The 12,522-nt window shown below is 29.6% G+C and overlaps 2 protein-coding genes across 4 annotated transcripts; one reads left to right on the top strand and one right to left on the bottom strand.

Annotated features, from left to right (window-relative positions):
* Positions 1 to 5,751: 5,751 nt before the first annotated feature.
* On the top strand, positions 5,752 to 9,155 carry LOC105359264 (RNA-binding protein 40). The gene is made up of 6 exons (XM_011495808.1): positions 5,752 to 5,823; positions 6,065 to 6,541; positions 6,731 to 6,872; positions 7,420 to 7,887; positions 8,666 to 8,819; positions 8,913 to 9,155. The coding sequence occupies exons 1-6, from the start codon at positions 5,809 to 5,811 to the stop codon at positions 9,073 to 9,075; spliced, it is 1,419 nt and encodes a 472-aa protein (XP_011494110.1). The 5' UTR covers positions 5,752 to 5,808; the 3' UTR covers positions 9,076 to 9,155.
* A 153-nt stretch (positions 9,156 to 9,308) lies between these two features.
* On the bottom strand, positions 9,309 to 12,522 carry LOC105359262 (uncharacterized). 3 transcript variants are annotated; one of them, XM_011495807.1, is made up of 6 exons: positions 12,391 to 12,522; positions 11,982 to 12,128; positions 11,797 to 11,916; positions 11,444 to 11,717; positions 10,048 to 10,122; positions 9,309 to 9,965 (listed from the first exon to the last, which is right to left on the bottom strand). In XM_011495807.1, exons 2-6 carry the CDS (start codon positions 12,090 to 12,092, stop codon positions 9,370 to 9,372), a joined length of 1,176 nt encoding a protein of 391 aa, XP_011494109.1. In that variant the 5' UTR covers positions 12,093 to 12,128; positions 12,391 to 12,522; the 3' UTR covers positions 9,309 to 9,369. The 3 variants fall into 3 exon arrangements, with proteins under 3 accessions (XP_011494109.1, XP_011494107.1, XP_011494108.1); XM_011495805.1 differs by having other exon boundaries at positions 11,982 to 12,267; positions 12,391 to 12,521; XM_011495806.1 differs by lacking the exon at positions 12,391 to 12,522 and adding an exon at positions 12,268 to 12,352.

Here is a 12,522-nt window from a genome sequence, read left to right as displayed (position 1 = left end):
TCCAACAAATTTTTTTATACAAACGATCTCAATTAGTTTGAAAGATCCTCGTCGTACATTTTTTCTTTTTATTGTTATTTAACGAAATTATGAATTTTGATAAGAATTCAGTATAATACAATACTAAAAAAAAAGAAAGCACAAATTTTTATTAAGTAACTGAATTAGTAGAATATTATAAATAATAAAAAACAAAACAAAAAAAATTCAAGAAATAACCGAATATTATATTGCTCGATATGCGTCTCATGCGGTCATTAAGTCAAGAAAAATGTAAATTACTGCATGGGGAGTGTATTTAATCAGCAGCTCCATGAAAATCGTTCCAGCATCCAGACATTCAAGCGTAAGAGATAGAACGTGAAAGGCTTTTCATTTACTTTTCAACATCTGAAGTTACGAAGCCTTTATCATCGTCTATAACGTTCGTCTTCGAAGAAGACTCGAGGCTACACGTGCGAAAGTGTGCGCACACTCATCTCAATCTATCTCTGTCTCTCTTTCTCTCGCTCGCTCACTCGCTCCCCGGCCTACCTACCAGAAAAATACTAACCGCTGCTCGCGCCAGGTGAACAGGACGCAAGCTGCATTCCAACGGGCTTTTTTTCTTCTTTTTTCACCGCGTTGCATCCTGGCGGTCGGCAAACTAATACGGATTTCGTGTCGAGTTGCAACATAAGATGCAGCTGCCGCGGGCGTACGTGGAGCATTTGGTTTCGTGTTCGTGGAAGTGGTGGAGGGCAGGCAAAAGACTCCCTGTGCTTATAGCCGGTGTCCAAAAATAAACGTGGAGTGGGGCGGGGAGAGGATGAATGGCTCCCGTTGCGCAACTTGTACTATCGATAACGTGCCCCGGCCTTTTCTCCACATCCTCCTCCTCCTCTTCCTCCTCCACCTCGTCTTGCCATCTTCTTTCATCCGCGCGCATTCCAGCGGTGAATGAAAGGAGCGGCGGCGCCAACCTAAGGTTAGGAGCAGGCTCGAGATGCTAGAAGCCCAGCATCCCTTCTCCATTCATAATGCACAAAGTTCTTTGTGTGAGTGACGATCTCGGCCGCATTCCTCGAATTCCTCTCTCTCTCTCTCTCTCTCTCTCTCTTTCTCTCTAGTTCTCCTCTTCTCTAATCTTTCACTTGACCGTGCGTTCCTAAGCTACTGATTCTTCGTGCATCAAGCCCGTAAATTAAGCACGATGATCGATGCATATTGGAGGGCGGGGGCGGGAAGAGCCGGGGAGGGGGGCATCGTATCCATGCACACGAGCATCGTTCGGGTTTACACGCTTTTTTTTGTATCACGCGTGATTCAAACAAGGCTCCCTTCATCGTACTCGTGAGATATTTTGCTTATCATCTTACGACTAAATCATAGCTCCGACCTCCGACGTATCGGCTCACTTGCTTTACGGCTCAACATTCCTTTTCCTTTATGACGTCAGGACTGTAAAAATACGAATACATTCTTTTCGTTTTATGTTAATAACGGAGCGCGCCTTTAGCCACACGCCTTAGCTTTTTCAGTGTGATAAACCGATCTTTTTTTCTCATCTTCCATTTTCCAATATTTTCCGTGGCAAATGCAGCTGGGAATTAAGTGCGCGTTAAACGCCATCGACTAATTAACGACCAATGCCACGACAAAGAAATCCGAGCATCTGGACTTATGGGAAGATCGATGTCGCCACGGCCCTACGTGAAAAAGTTACGCGCTCCCGCACGGTAACATCCCCGAGGTCGTCGATCCTAAGGGCGCACGTGTACGTACGCGTACGCGCGCACAAAGGCTCGCTAGGATCCTAGGTCCCGTTACGTAGGACGTGCGCGCGCGTTGACAAAAGCGAACAATGTCAACGGAAAGTAGAGGAAGGCTTTTTGCCCGTCCTTTCATAAGGGTAGCGCGCGACGACGTTAGAAGCAACAATGTTTCGCCCGCGCGCCCCGAGAAGGAAAATAAATGCGAATGCCACACGCGTAGGGAGGGGCCGTCGTTCTTTCTTTGTTGGCCGGAGCGAGATTTTTCGAGGGGATTTTCCGACTCGCGTGCAGAGCCAAGTATGGAGAAAGAACTTGGATCGAGCACGCGCAGGTATATGGCGCCGAATCAAACAAGCCCTGGGCAATCAAGAAGGGAAACCCAGGGCCCTGACGGACGCACGCGACGACTGCGTGGAGGGTCCTCGGGCTCCTCGAGGGGCAAATTCCAAGAAACGTCGCTTATCTAATTGTATTTGGCGGGGCGACGGCTTTTCCTCGGCAGCCTTTGTGCGCGCGCCGAGGTCTCCTTTGCTTTTGTTGCTCGGTGCAAATGCTCGGCGACGAGGGGCTGCACGAGCGCCTCGGCTGCTTATTTGCTCATTGGATTGTTTAATGTTACCGAGTTACTGATGTAAGTCCGGTGCGGTTGCCCGAGGGGGCAACTTATCCGAGATATGCGGATAAGCATTTATTATGCCACTATGTGCTATTGCTGTACTTTTTTTTATATAAATTATCATTCCTTATTTGCCCAGTACTGTGCAATACTTCGTTTGCAGTCTCTTTATAAAATGGACTGATTTCATTCAATCGAGTGATCTCGTATGCAGTTAGTTGCGCTTCGACTTTTATCGTTAAACCGTTGGTCGATAATGACTTTTGGTTATGGTATGGTATGGTCGGTCGTTTTGCTGAAACTTTGACGCAGACGGTTTAAATGGCTTTCCCAGTACGAGGAGGATTGAACTTTGAATGCCAAATGCTACATTCCCGCGTTTGAGATTCAACTTGTCGTTAATGCCATTAGCGGAAAAGCGTCGCTCCAACGCTCGATTTAATACGTAGAGCGACGAGTGCAAAAGCAATTCACATTCATACGAAGATGTTTATAATAAAGGGGACTTCGGTACGACTATTTATACAATCTATTCTACCTCGCATATTGTATCGTATGCATTAGAAAATTACCGTTACTATTCCAAGATTAGCTGGTGATCGTTTAAACAATTCATTCGAGAACCCGTGCCATATTTATGTCCCTACATATATCCAACAAAGATTTTCATTATTTATTCTTTCATATTAACTTTAACGGTTCGCTCGCAATTATACTTGACGAATCGATATAACGATCGACATTATTCTTTGCATTTTTTTTGCAGAGTGATAGCTAGATCGTATTTGATGTGAGGTGATGCTTGATTTATAAGTCATACGCTTGTAAAAAAAAAAAAAAAATAGAGTGCAATAGAGTCCAAATGGGAAGTGAAATTAATCTCTAAGAGGAGAAAATAGCGATAACTGGCTCTTGATGATTTTCTAATTTATATTTACAGGAATGTTGTTTATTTATTGCTAATCGGGTAATGTTATATTGAACGAATTTTTTAAGATAAAGCGATCGTAATATTATAATCATCCAATGCATAATATTTTCTTTTACAATATAATTAGAAAATTGTTAGAATATAATTATAAGAATTTGGTTATGAACATTGTTAATTTACCTGATGTTCAACCGTAAAATATGTGAAAAGTGTTTAAAACTCCAATACGTTTAATCGGTATTCTTGATCCATTCCAAAACGTTATATATTATATATTACGATTTTTCAAGTATCCATTCTGAATTCGACCGAAAATTTTGAAAACAATCTAGTTTATATTACGGTGCAAAGAAAGTAGTAAACATTAAAGGAATAAATACACATATATTATATTAAATATTTTCTTAATATGCACGAATAAACTTTTCACTATTAAAATAACAATTTTTTTACGGTTTTTTTCTTTTTAGATGGAATGATTAAGTATTATACTTCACGATTCTTCATTTATTTTAAAACATACTTACTTACCACCCATTAGCAATCGTATGATTTAATTATGATGAAATTTTAATTAATAATTTCGTTAATACTTTGCGTATCATATAAATTCTAGTCTCTAAAGAAAATAGCCAAAGTAATGCCAAACATGCAATTATTAAATGTAGTATTTAAGCTGAATTTTATAATAAATACTCATATTCATAGTTTTTATATAGGAAGAAGAGAAATAAATGTATGAACCTACGCACACACCCACCTTTATTTTAATGTATAAATTGAATTGTATAGAACTTTATCCAATTTTTCTGATATATATGTTTATAAGAATAAAATAGAGAGAGAGAGAGAGAGAGAGAGAGAGCGTATTATATAATTATGACTTTTGATTATTTAAGCTTTGAAAATATATTCACTACGCAGTTTATTATAAGTTCAATTTCAAACGTTATTTTTCAACTCAATCTTTTCGAAAGATATTTTTAACATTTGTGATTGCAATTAAAGTATTAAATTATTTCATATCATAGAACTGATAATTATTAAGTATACGAATAAATATACAAATAAGTATATAAATATTTATTATGAAATAATTTAATTTATTTAATATGAATCTATTCAATGATTTCGATATATAAGGAACGAGTAACACTATTTTCATATGTAAAAAAAATTTTTATTGGTTTGTTTCACCCTTTCTACATATTGTTAAACATAAGAGGAAGTTTAGGAATATCTAAATTGGGTTTTAAAGAAAGATTATAAAAAGATCGCAAAGTTGAATATATTTATAAATTTGTATTACTTTGTATTTAGTTTTAATTTATTCTTGGAAAAATTGGTTAAGTTTATTTGTATTATAAATTATTTGTTAAGAAAGGAGAATTCTTAATAAATTTTACTTTGTCAGAATCTCATTTAGTGCCTTTTGTATATTTCTTAAATAGTTTATTAAATATTTACTCAGAAATTTTTTCTATAGTTAATTAAAAAGGAAAAAAATGTTAATTCTATGCGTATAATTAAGATTTTTTTGTAGTACCTGATTAACGTCTTTTTAATGAATAATCTAAAATGGGAAAGAGCTTGTAGATGTTAAGAATTTCGCAAATACACTTTTCGAATAGAATAACATTAAAATTAAAGTTTTCTAATGTTGGTAAAGAAACTACACAAATATGACTATTAGGAAAATTGTTAGTTTTAAAATACAATAATTTGTAATAAAATAAAAAATATAATAAATATATAATTCTAAATTTAAAATGTAACATCTATTGTTATTATTAATAGTGTGATTTTAAATAAAGTTTTGAAATACTAATCTTAAATATTGATCCTTCATTTTTATGTATTAATACATATGAATACTCATAATTTAAAATCTATTAATTATTTAATACAAATTTTCAATTAATTTTGTATATATTCAGAAATATAAATTTTTTAATTTCTAATAAGGACTATTTATAAATAAAAGAATGAATATTTCTTTTATTATTGTAATAAAATTTATAATAATTAAAATTTTAATCTGTAATTGTACGTTTTAGTTGACTGAAAAATTTAGATTTAAAAATGTTTTGTAAATCAGTAAATGACTCGACAAAATATTTTTAATTCCTGCACAAGTAAGTGCAGTTAAATTAATTAGTTTCAAACCGATTAATTTCTTTACATTTTCTATACATATATATATATATATATATATATATATATATATATATAAATATATATATATAATTCTTTATTTTAAAAAAGATAATCATTTCGCGTGCTCAGGAGAGCCAATGAAATTCAAATTTAACTGCGCATGTGATTTTTATATGACGATTCTAACCTCACTATTTTTATGCTTGTTTATTGTTTGCATTATAGCTTTTTATTGTTAATTGAATTATGTTGTAATTTAGCGAAATGAAATTATAAATATCAGAGTTCATAGTATTTATATAATTATATATATTTATTATATTTTTGTTCAAAAAATATAAACAGATAAAATGACAGAACTTGCGGTATGTTTATTAGTAATTCTAAATTGTATATAAATTAATACGTAAATTTATATAATTCTTTAAGTAGAGCGACATTTCTTTGAAGATGCTGATTATTCTTATAGAAAACACTTCAATGTTATTATTTTTAATTGAAAAAATTAATTTTTATCGTTAGCTCGAATACTTATAAATTCATATTTATGTGTGTGTGTATTAATTTTATAAATATCAAGTATTTTGTGAAATACTTCATTTACAGGATATTTGTACATTACGAGTATTACATCTTCCACCTGGTCTCTCGGATCAGCGACGAGAAGAGCTTTTTAAGAAGTACGGAGCAGTGAAAACTAGAACAATAAGAAAATCAGAGAAATATACAATTACTTTTGTTGAATTTCCAAATAAAGAACATGCGACTGAAATTTTTTTACGACTTCATCAATTGCCGGTTAAAGGTCGAAGACTTTCTATTGAATTTGCTAAAAGAAATGTGTCCCTCGACGATAAAGATAATAGTGGCGATGATCAAGAATCTACCAAGAAGGAAAAAGATCTATCAGAGAATAAACTCTATTTTCAAGCATTTCTCAAAAAATTAAATAGTTGGGCACCTCATCATATGTTTACACAACCTATTCCTCCATACTTGAAGTATAAATATCCTTCACCAAATAAAAGTATACTTTTGAGAATAGCGATACAAATGTTAAAAGAACCGGCTTTTTATACTCAGGTATTTTTTTTATTATATTGAACTATAATAATAGTATTTTAGCGTAATGAAAATATAATTAAAATAAGTACAATAGTTTTGATAATTCATTTATATCTACATTTTTTTATTATAACTAGTTTCGATGTATATATTTCCTCGATGATTTATTCTTATTTCATTATAGTTGGTTTATTTTTACTTTTACAGGTATTACATTTAATGAATAAAATGAATTTACCACCACCATTTGAAGAGTTTGAAAAGGAATTTCCTTTCATTAAAGAGGCTTATGATATTGAAAATTATAAAGACATATTTGGTTTTACAACCGTATCGCAACATGATGAAGGTATAATCGCGTTTTTTGTTTTTGAATAATTATTGGTAATTATGGTGAATGTGCTGAATTATTATTCTGGAACATGTAATGTAGATAATTTTCTTTTCAAGAACAACGGTATTTAAAAAATTAATATGTTTATCATTAATTTGGATTTAGTATTTGAATATGTTTCTATTTGCTTTATATAGAATAATTATTGTAACTATTGCTCCTTGGCTTTGATAATTGAAACCAACAATTTTTAAATTCTTATAAATGCATATTTGAACAGAGATAAAATAAAATGATGTATTATTGAAATTTCAAAAAGAAATAGATGTATAAATTATTAGTTTTACTTTATAATATAATAAAGTCATTAAATATGTGTATTAATTGTAATTATCTAAATCTGTTGATTCTTATGTACAGTTTGTTATTTTTAAGATTGTATGAATTGCATAAATTATATCAATGTTTTAGATTTTATTAAAATTATAGTTTGAAGTTAATCATGAAATTTTATAAATTGATATGAAATATATTCGTTAATCCTTGCCATAAATATGTTTAGTTGCCAAAGATGACGAGAAGGACCTAGAAGAGGACGATGAAGAAGAGTCTGAGATAGAATCCGATAAAGAATCCAGTAGCTTTCCACAACTGATCATTCCAGAGAAACGAAAGCGAGCTCAGAATAAGAAACGCTTAAAGATTCCAAAATTCGTTAATCCTATGAAACAAAACGTTATGCCATCGACTAGTCAGAAACATAAACCAGAGGATATGTTTGAATTGTATCAGGGTGATCCGCGCAATCGGAAAATTGTACTTAAACCTGTTGAGTCTACGAGTAAACTTTTAATTACAGCGATGACTGAGGAGGAAAAATCGCTACACCTCCTAGAGCCAAGTGGCAATTCCGATGGCTTTGGTTTAATTTTTCCAAGTAAGAAGGATGATAGCGAGATAAAAGATGAGCAGACTAAACCTGAGTTTATAACCACAGAGCAGCTACACGATAACAAAATATCTGATAAAGGTAAGAAAATTTTTAAAGACTTTACGTAAATGTTATATTGTTCGTATTAACGAAAACAGAATGGTTGTTTATATTAATTGTAAAACTAAGTTGCATAATTTTACGACCACATAACTAAGAAATTATAAGAGTATGGACCTTTATTTATATATTATTCTTATTAAAAATTTGTTATATGTCAATTTACTGTATCAACATTATATTTAAATATTAAGACACTTTGCTTAAACTATTTAGTCCCAAGTTTTATTAGATTTTATTAGACCTATGAGAATGCTTAAATATATAATTATATACCTCTTTATGAATTAAATGTTCAGAATCAATTTTACTTAATTATTAAAGTAGATTACATAATAGCAGCAGGGATTGGAGTTTAGAAAAATTTTATAAGATTTTATAAGCTTTTGTAAATAATTAAATATTGTTAAACAAGAGATGTACTTTTTCATAATTTGCTTCATTTTAAACACGTGGATGGCACACATAACAAAATAAGTAAAGATAGTTTATTTATGGAAATTTTGAAACTCTATAATAATTAGACATTGATATAATTGCTCACCATAGAAAGAATAATAAAATATTATAAAATCTAAAAGAAAATTAATATTCTTTTATTTTCATTTTAAGATATTTTATTCATAAAAGTAAATAACGAATAAGAAGTTAAAATGAAGATGTTGTTAAAATTGAAAACTTGTTAAAAGCATTTGATAAATTATAAGTTTATTTGTAAACATGTTAATTTCACGATAATATTAATATTAAATTATAGATCAAAGATTGCTGCCGGTATTTAAGAACTATCACCCTGGGAAACCGTCCTGTCGTCTCTATATAAAAAATCTTGCAAAGCAAGTAGAAGAGAAAGACCTAAATTTTATTTATCGACGCTATGTTTTACCCAGTTCTAGTGAAACTCAATCCGAGTATGTATTCCACTGTTACTTATATAATATATGTGAAAAAAAAAAATAAATAAATAAAATAAAAATAATAATAATAACGCTCTCATTTTTAAGGTATAATGTTCGATTGATGCAAGAAGGAAGGATGAAAGGTCAAGCATTTATTACGCTTCCCAATATTGCTCAAGCCCAATTAGCACTCGATGAAACGAATGGCTACATTTTAAAAGATAAGCCAATGGTAGTACAATTTGCAAAAGTTACGAAACATCAATAGTTTTACCATTCCTTTAGCTATTTTTGTAAATAATATACCTCTAAGCAAAAAAGTACTGTAATTATATAAATTTATTAAAGCTGTGGTAATATTCTATAATTTTAAATAATTGTACATTGTAAATTTATATATGTATATAAAAATTAATCTAAGTGTATACAGTTAATTTTAATCAAAGAAATAATTTATTTAATTTTGATCCATACGTTTGTGTATGGTAATTATTATTATCACATTATATCTACATACAAAAATTTGAATATAAAACAATTAAAATTTCATTCTAAATTTAGCTTAATGTTTCTTAGCAGTCAAACCGTTGAAAGTGTCATCTATTTTATCCTTATATATAACTTTTCTTTCTAACAAAAGATTTCTTGTTTCTGTGCAAATTAAGCAGCGCATTGCCTTTACCAAAATTACTTTACAATGCTTATGACGCCAATAGCGGCAATTGTCTTTAAATACAAAATCAGTCTGCATTATGTTTAAATCACTACCAAGCCCGTCACATACTTGCATTTTGTCAAAGATATGCAAAATGCTGAGTAATTTTTTCGTATTATCTAAAGCTTTTGGTAGTATCGTACCCTTGATATCTACGGGTAGTCCGTGAACGGAATAATTTATCGCTGCTCCTTTACTAATGATAAGACTCTTTCTCATCACGGATATTAAAGTATCGTTCTCCTTAATTACGTGTACATTGAAGAAAACAATGTATCGGTCCTTTGTTTCACTCGTGAATTCAATAACTGACCAGGATTTAGGAGTGATGAGATATCGATAATTTTCGAGAAGACTAGTATAGACATCCCCATCTTTTTCCTTACAAAGTAAATATTTTATACTACTTTTATTGTACATATCATTTTCTACGTTTTGCTTGTCTATGAAAAACATATTATAGAATATTTCAATGAATTATAAAAATTTTATTACGAGCCAAATTTGATTAGAGCAAAATCTTACCTTGAGCTATAGAAGATAATCTTATTTCGTTACATTGCATGGTAGGAGGCAATTTACCATTCATTTTTTGATCAACTAAACGAATTATAAATAAAATATAGTCAATGTTAGCAATATTTCAATGCATTATATTTCATTCGTTTAAACAAGTAAATAAACAATTTGTAGTAAACTATTTGAGTAAATAATTGTGGTAAATTGTGGTCTGCTTAATAAATGATAAGATTTTCTAATAAATATTATCAGTTTATATAACAAGCTTAATTTGAAAATTATAGACAGGGGCATGATTTAAATTTATAATTTACAAATCAATTATATGATTTTAATTAATTAATTATTAAATATATCACTTTTATACTTTGGGAGCATAGATTTTTATGGGGAACAGCTTTTAAAAGGAATAGAGGGGAAGCGAGAAGAAGAGTTAATTAAAATTATCTACACTTATTTATATAAAATTTTGAAATGTTAGTGGGGTTCTGTTGTTTTATTGATTTCAAAAAAAGAAAATGGCGAGACCCAATTTTTTTATACAAATATTTTAAATTTTCATGAAAAAAATTTTAACCTTTTACTTGTTTTTTTTTACACCATTTAGAAATAGTTTTAGGTAATAAAATAATATCAAATACATAATGTTTAATGAATGCATAATGAATGTTGGTTTACAATGGTTGAACAATTACAATATTAAATTTATTTAAGAATTTAAGCCAACTTCTACGATTTACAACATTTATAAAGCAAAATAATTAAAAATAATTTAAATGACACTGAATTTTTGTTAATATATTTTTAATCAAAATTATTCTTATAATTTTATTAAAATTACGAGTCTTAACAATTTTACACAATACATAATGATTAGTTTTTATTTATACAGTATCAAAATTAGATGAAAGAACGAATTATTTGGCAAATTATAATGGACTTTGTTATCAAGCTATATAAATCAATGTTTCAAAATTGAAACGAACTGTTCAATTTTTCAGGAAAATATATAAGACTTGTACATATTTTTATTTTTATATATTTTTATTTTAATGCACTATATATTTACGTAATATATAACTTTGTAAGCAAGATTATGGTAAAATAGTATTTCTATTATAAATACTTATTTAAAGTTTTTATTTATAATGTTTGCACTAATATTAGACATAATTTAAAATCTTATATTAGCATGATTTCATTTTTATTTTATAAATAAATATTTGCCTATGTACAACTGTGTAAATATAATTTTTTTTTTTCACGTTATAATGATAGTCATTATATAAGCAAAGAAGCATAAATTATAAATATATTTCTAAATAATATACTTTTGCATAACTTTTTGGCATTAAATAAGCAATTTCATATTCTATGTAAAAATTGCACACGAACAGTTTACCTTTCAGATTGTCTGTAGAATTATTTATCCATTTAACGTTACACGAAGTTTTTGAGATTTTTGGAGCAACTAATTTCTCTTCATTTTCTGGGTTTGATTTTCTGTTTACAACATTAGTATCAATAGGCTTTTTTATTAATTGTACATCCGTACTTTTTGTCGATTGTTTGGCTACTTTACGTTTTAAAATATTACATTTGATTTTTTTCGATAGAATATCATTAGTTTGTTTTTCTGTTGGTTTATTGCTCAAAATATTATTCGATACTGCCTCCTGCATTAAATGAATAACAATGGCGTTTATGTTTAGTGTTTAACATAATTATTAATAATTTTAAAAACAAAGAATTTACTTGATCGATTTTTTGAATCGTTGTATCTGACACATTGGGTTTTAATTTGCCCAAAGGAATATCATTTACATTTGAAATTAGCATAGCATTCCTACTCGAATCATCTAACTTCATTACATTCTGAAAAGCAATAATATCATTATATCAACAAAATAAATACAAATTGTTATAACAATCTGTATTACTTGTCCAATTGTAACATGACTCGAAGAATTACGCTTCATCCATTTTTCAATAAGAATTTTGTTTTCATAATCTTCGTTGTACGACTGAACACTTTTAGATTTCTTGTGCATTACTCTACAGATCTATTGTTTAAACTCCATAATAAGCTACGAATTAAGAAAAAGTAAAATGTAATTGGCCGATCGAATTAATTGCATTTATCATTATTTATATCATTGTAGAAATTTGTGAAATATGAAAATTTGTAATTATGCAGAGCAAATGTAGTACGAGCATAATACTAACCTGAAAAATATAAATATTAAGTTCATAAAAATGCTTTTATCTTACAATTCTACTTAGCTCATACAAAACAATGATACGTCTAATAATCATTAATTACAATAAAAAAAAAAAGTAAGTATTCACTTTTAAACTTTTTCGATCATAAATCTCTAATGAAAGTGCATTAATTTCCTATCTTTATGTAAATTACAAACACTGTATAGACTTTTTTGTTTTCTTTTGCATATAAAGACTATCAGTGAAATCAGATCAGAA

The sequence above is a fragment of the Ceratosolen solmsi genome, unplaced genomic scaffold (assembly GCF_000503995.2).
Source record: "Ceratosolen solmsi marchali unplaced genomic scaffold, CerSol_1.0 scaffold11, whole genome shotgun sequence".
Lineage (NCBI taxonomy): Eukaryota > Metazoa > Arthropoda > Insecta > Hymenoptera > Agaonidae > Ceratosolen > Ceratosolen solmsi.
The sequence above is the reverse complement of the archived record's forward strand: the minus strand, read 5'-3'. Positions and strand labels throughout refer to the sequence as shown.

Bases quoted from the DNA above. Each gene is read 5' to 3' on its own strand.
- LOC105359264 (XM_011495808.1), top strand. The intron at 7,888-8,665 runs GTAAGAAAATTT...ATTAAATTATAG, and splicing joins TAACAAAATATCTGATAAAG to ATCAAAGATTGCTGCCGGTA. The intron at 8,820-8,912 runs GTATGTATTCCA...CTCATTTTTAAG, and splicing joins TCTAGTGAAACTCAATCCGA to GTATAATGTTCGATTGATGC.
- LOC105359262 (XM_011495807.1), bottom strand. From the start codon at position 12,092: ATGCACAAGAAATCTAAAAGTGTTCAGTCGTACAACGAAGATTATGAA. The intron at 11,917-11,981 runs GTAATACAGATT...ATTGCTTTTCAG, and splicing joins GTCATGTTACAATTGGACAA to AATGTAATGAAGTTAGATGA. The intron at 9,966-10,047 runs GTAAGATTTTGC...TGTTTTTCATAG, and splicing joins ATTATCTTCTATAGCTCAAG to ACAAGCAAAACGTAGAAAAT.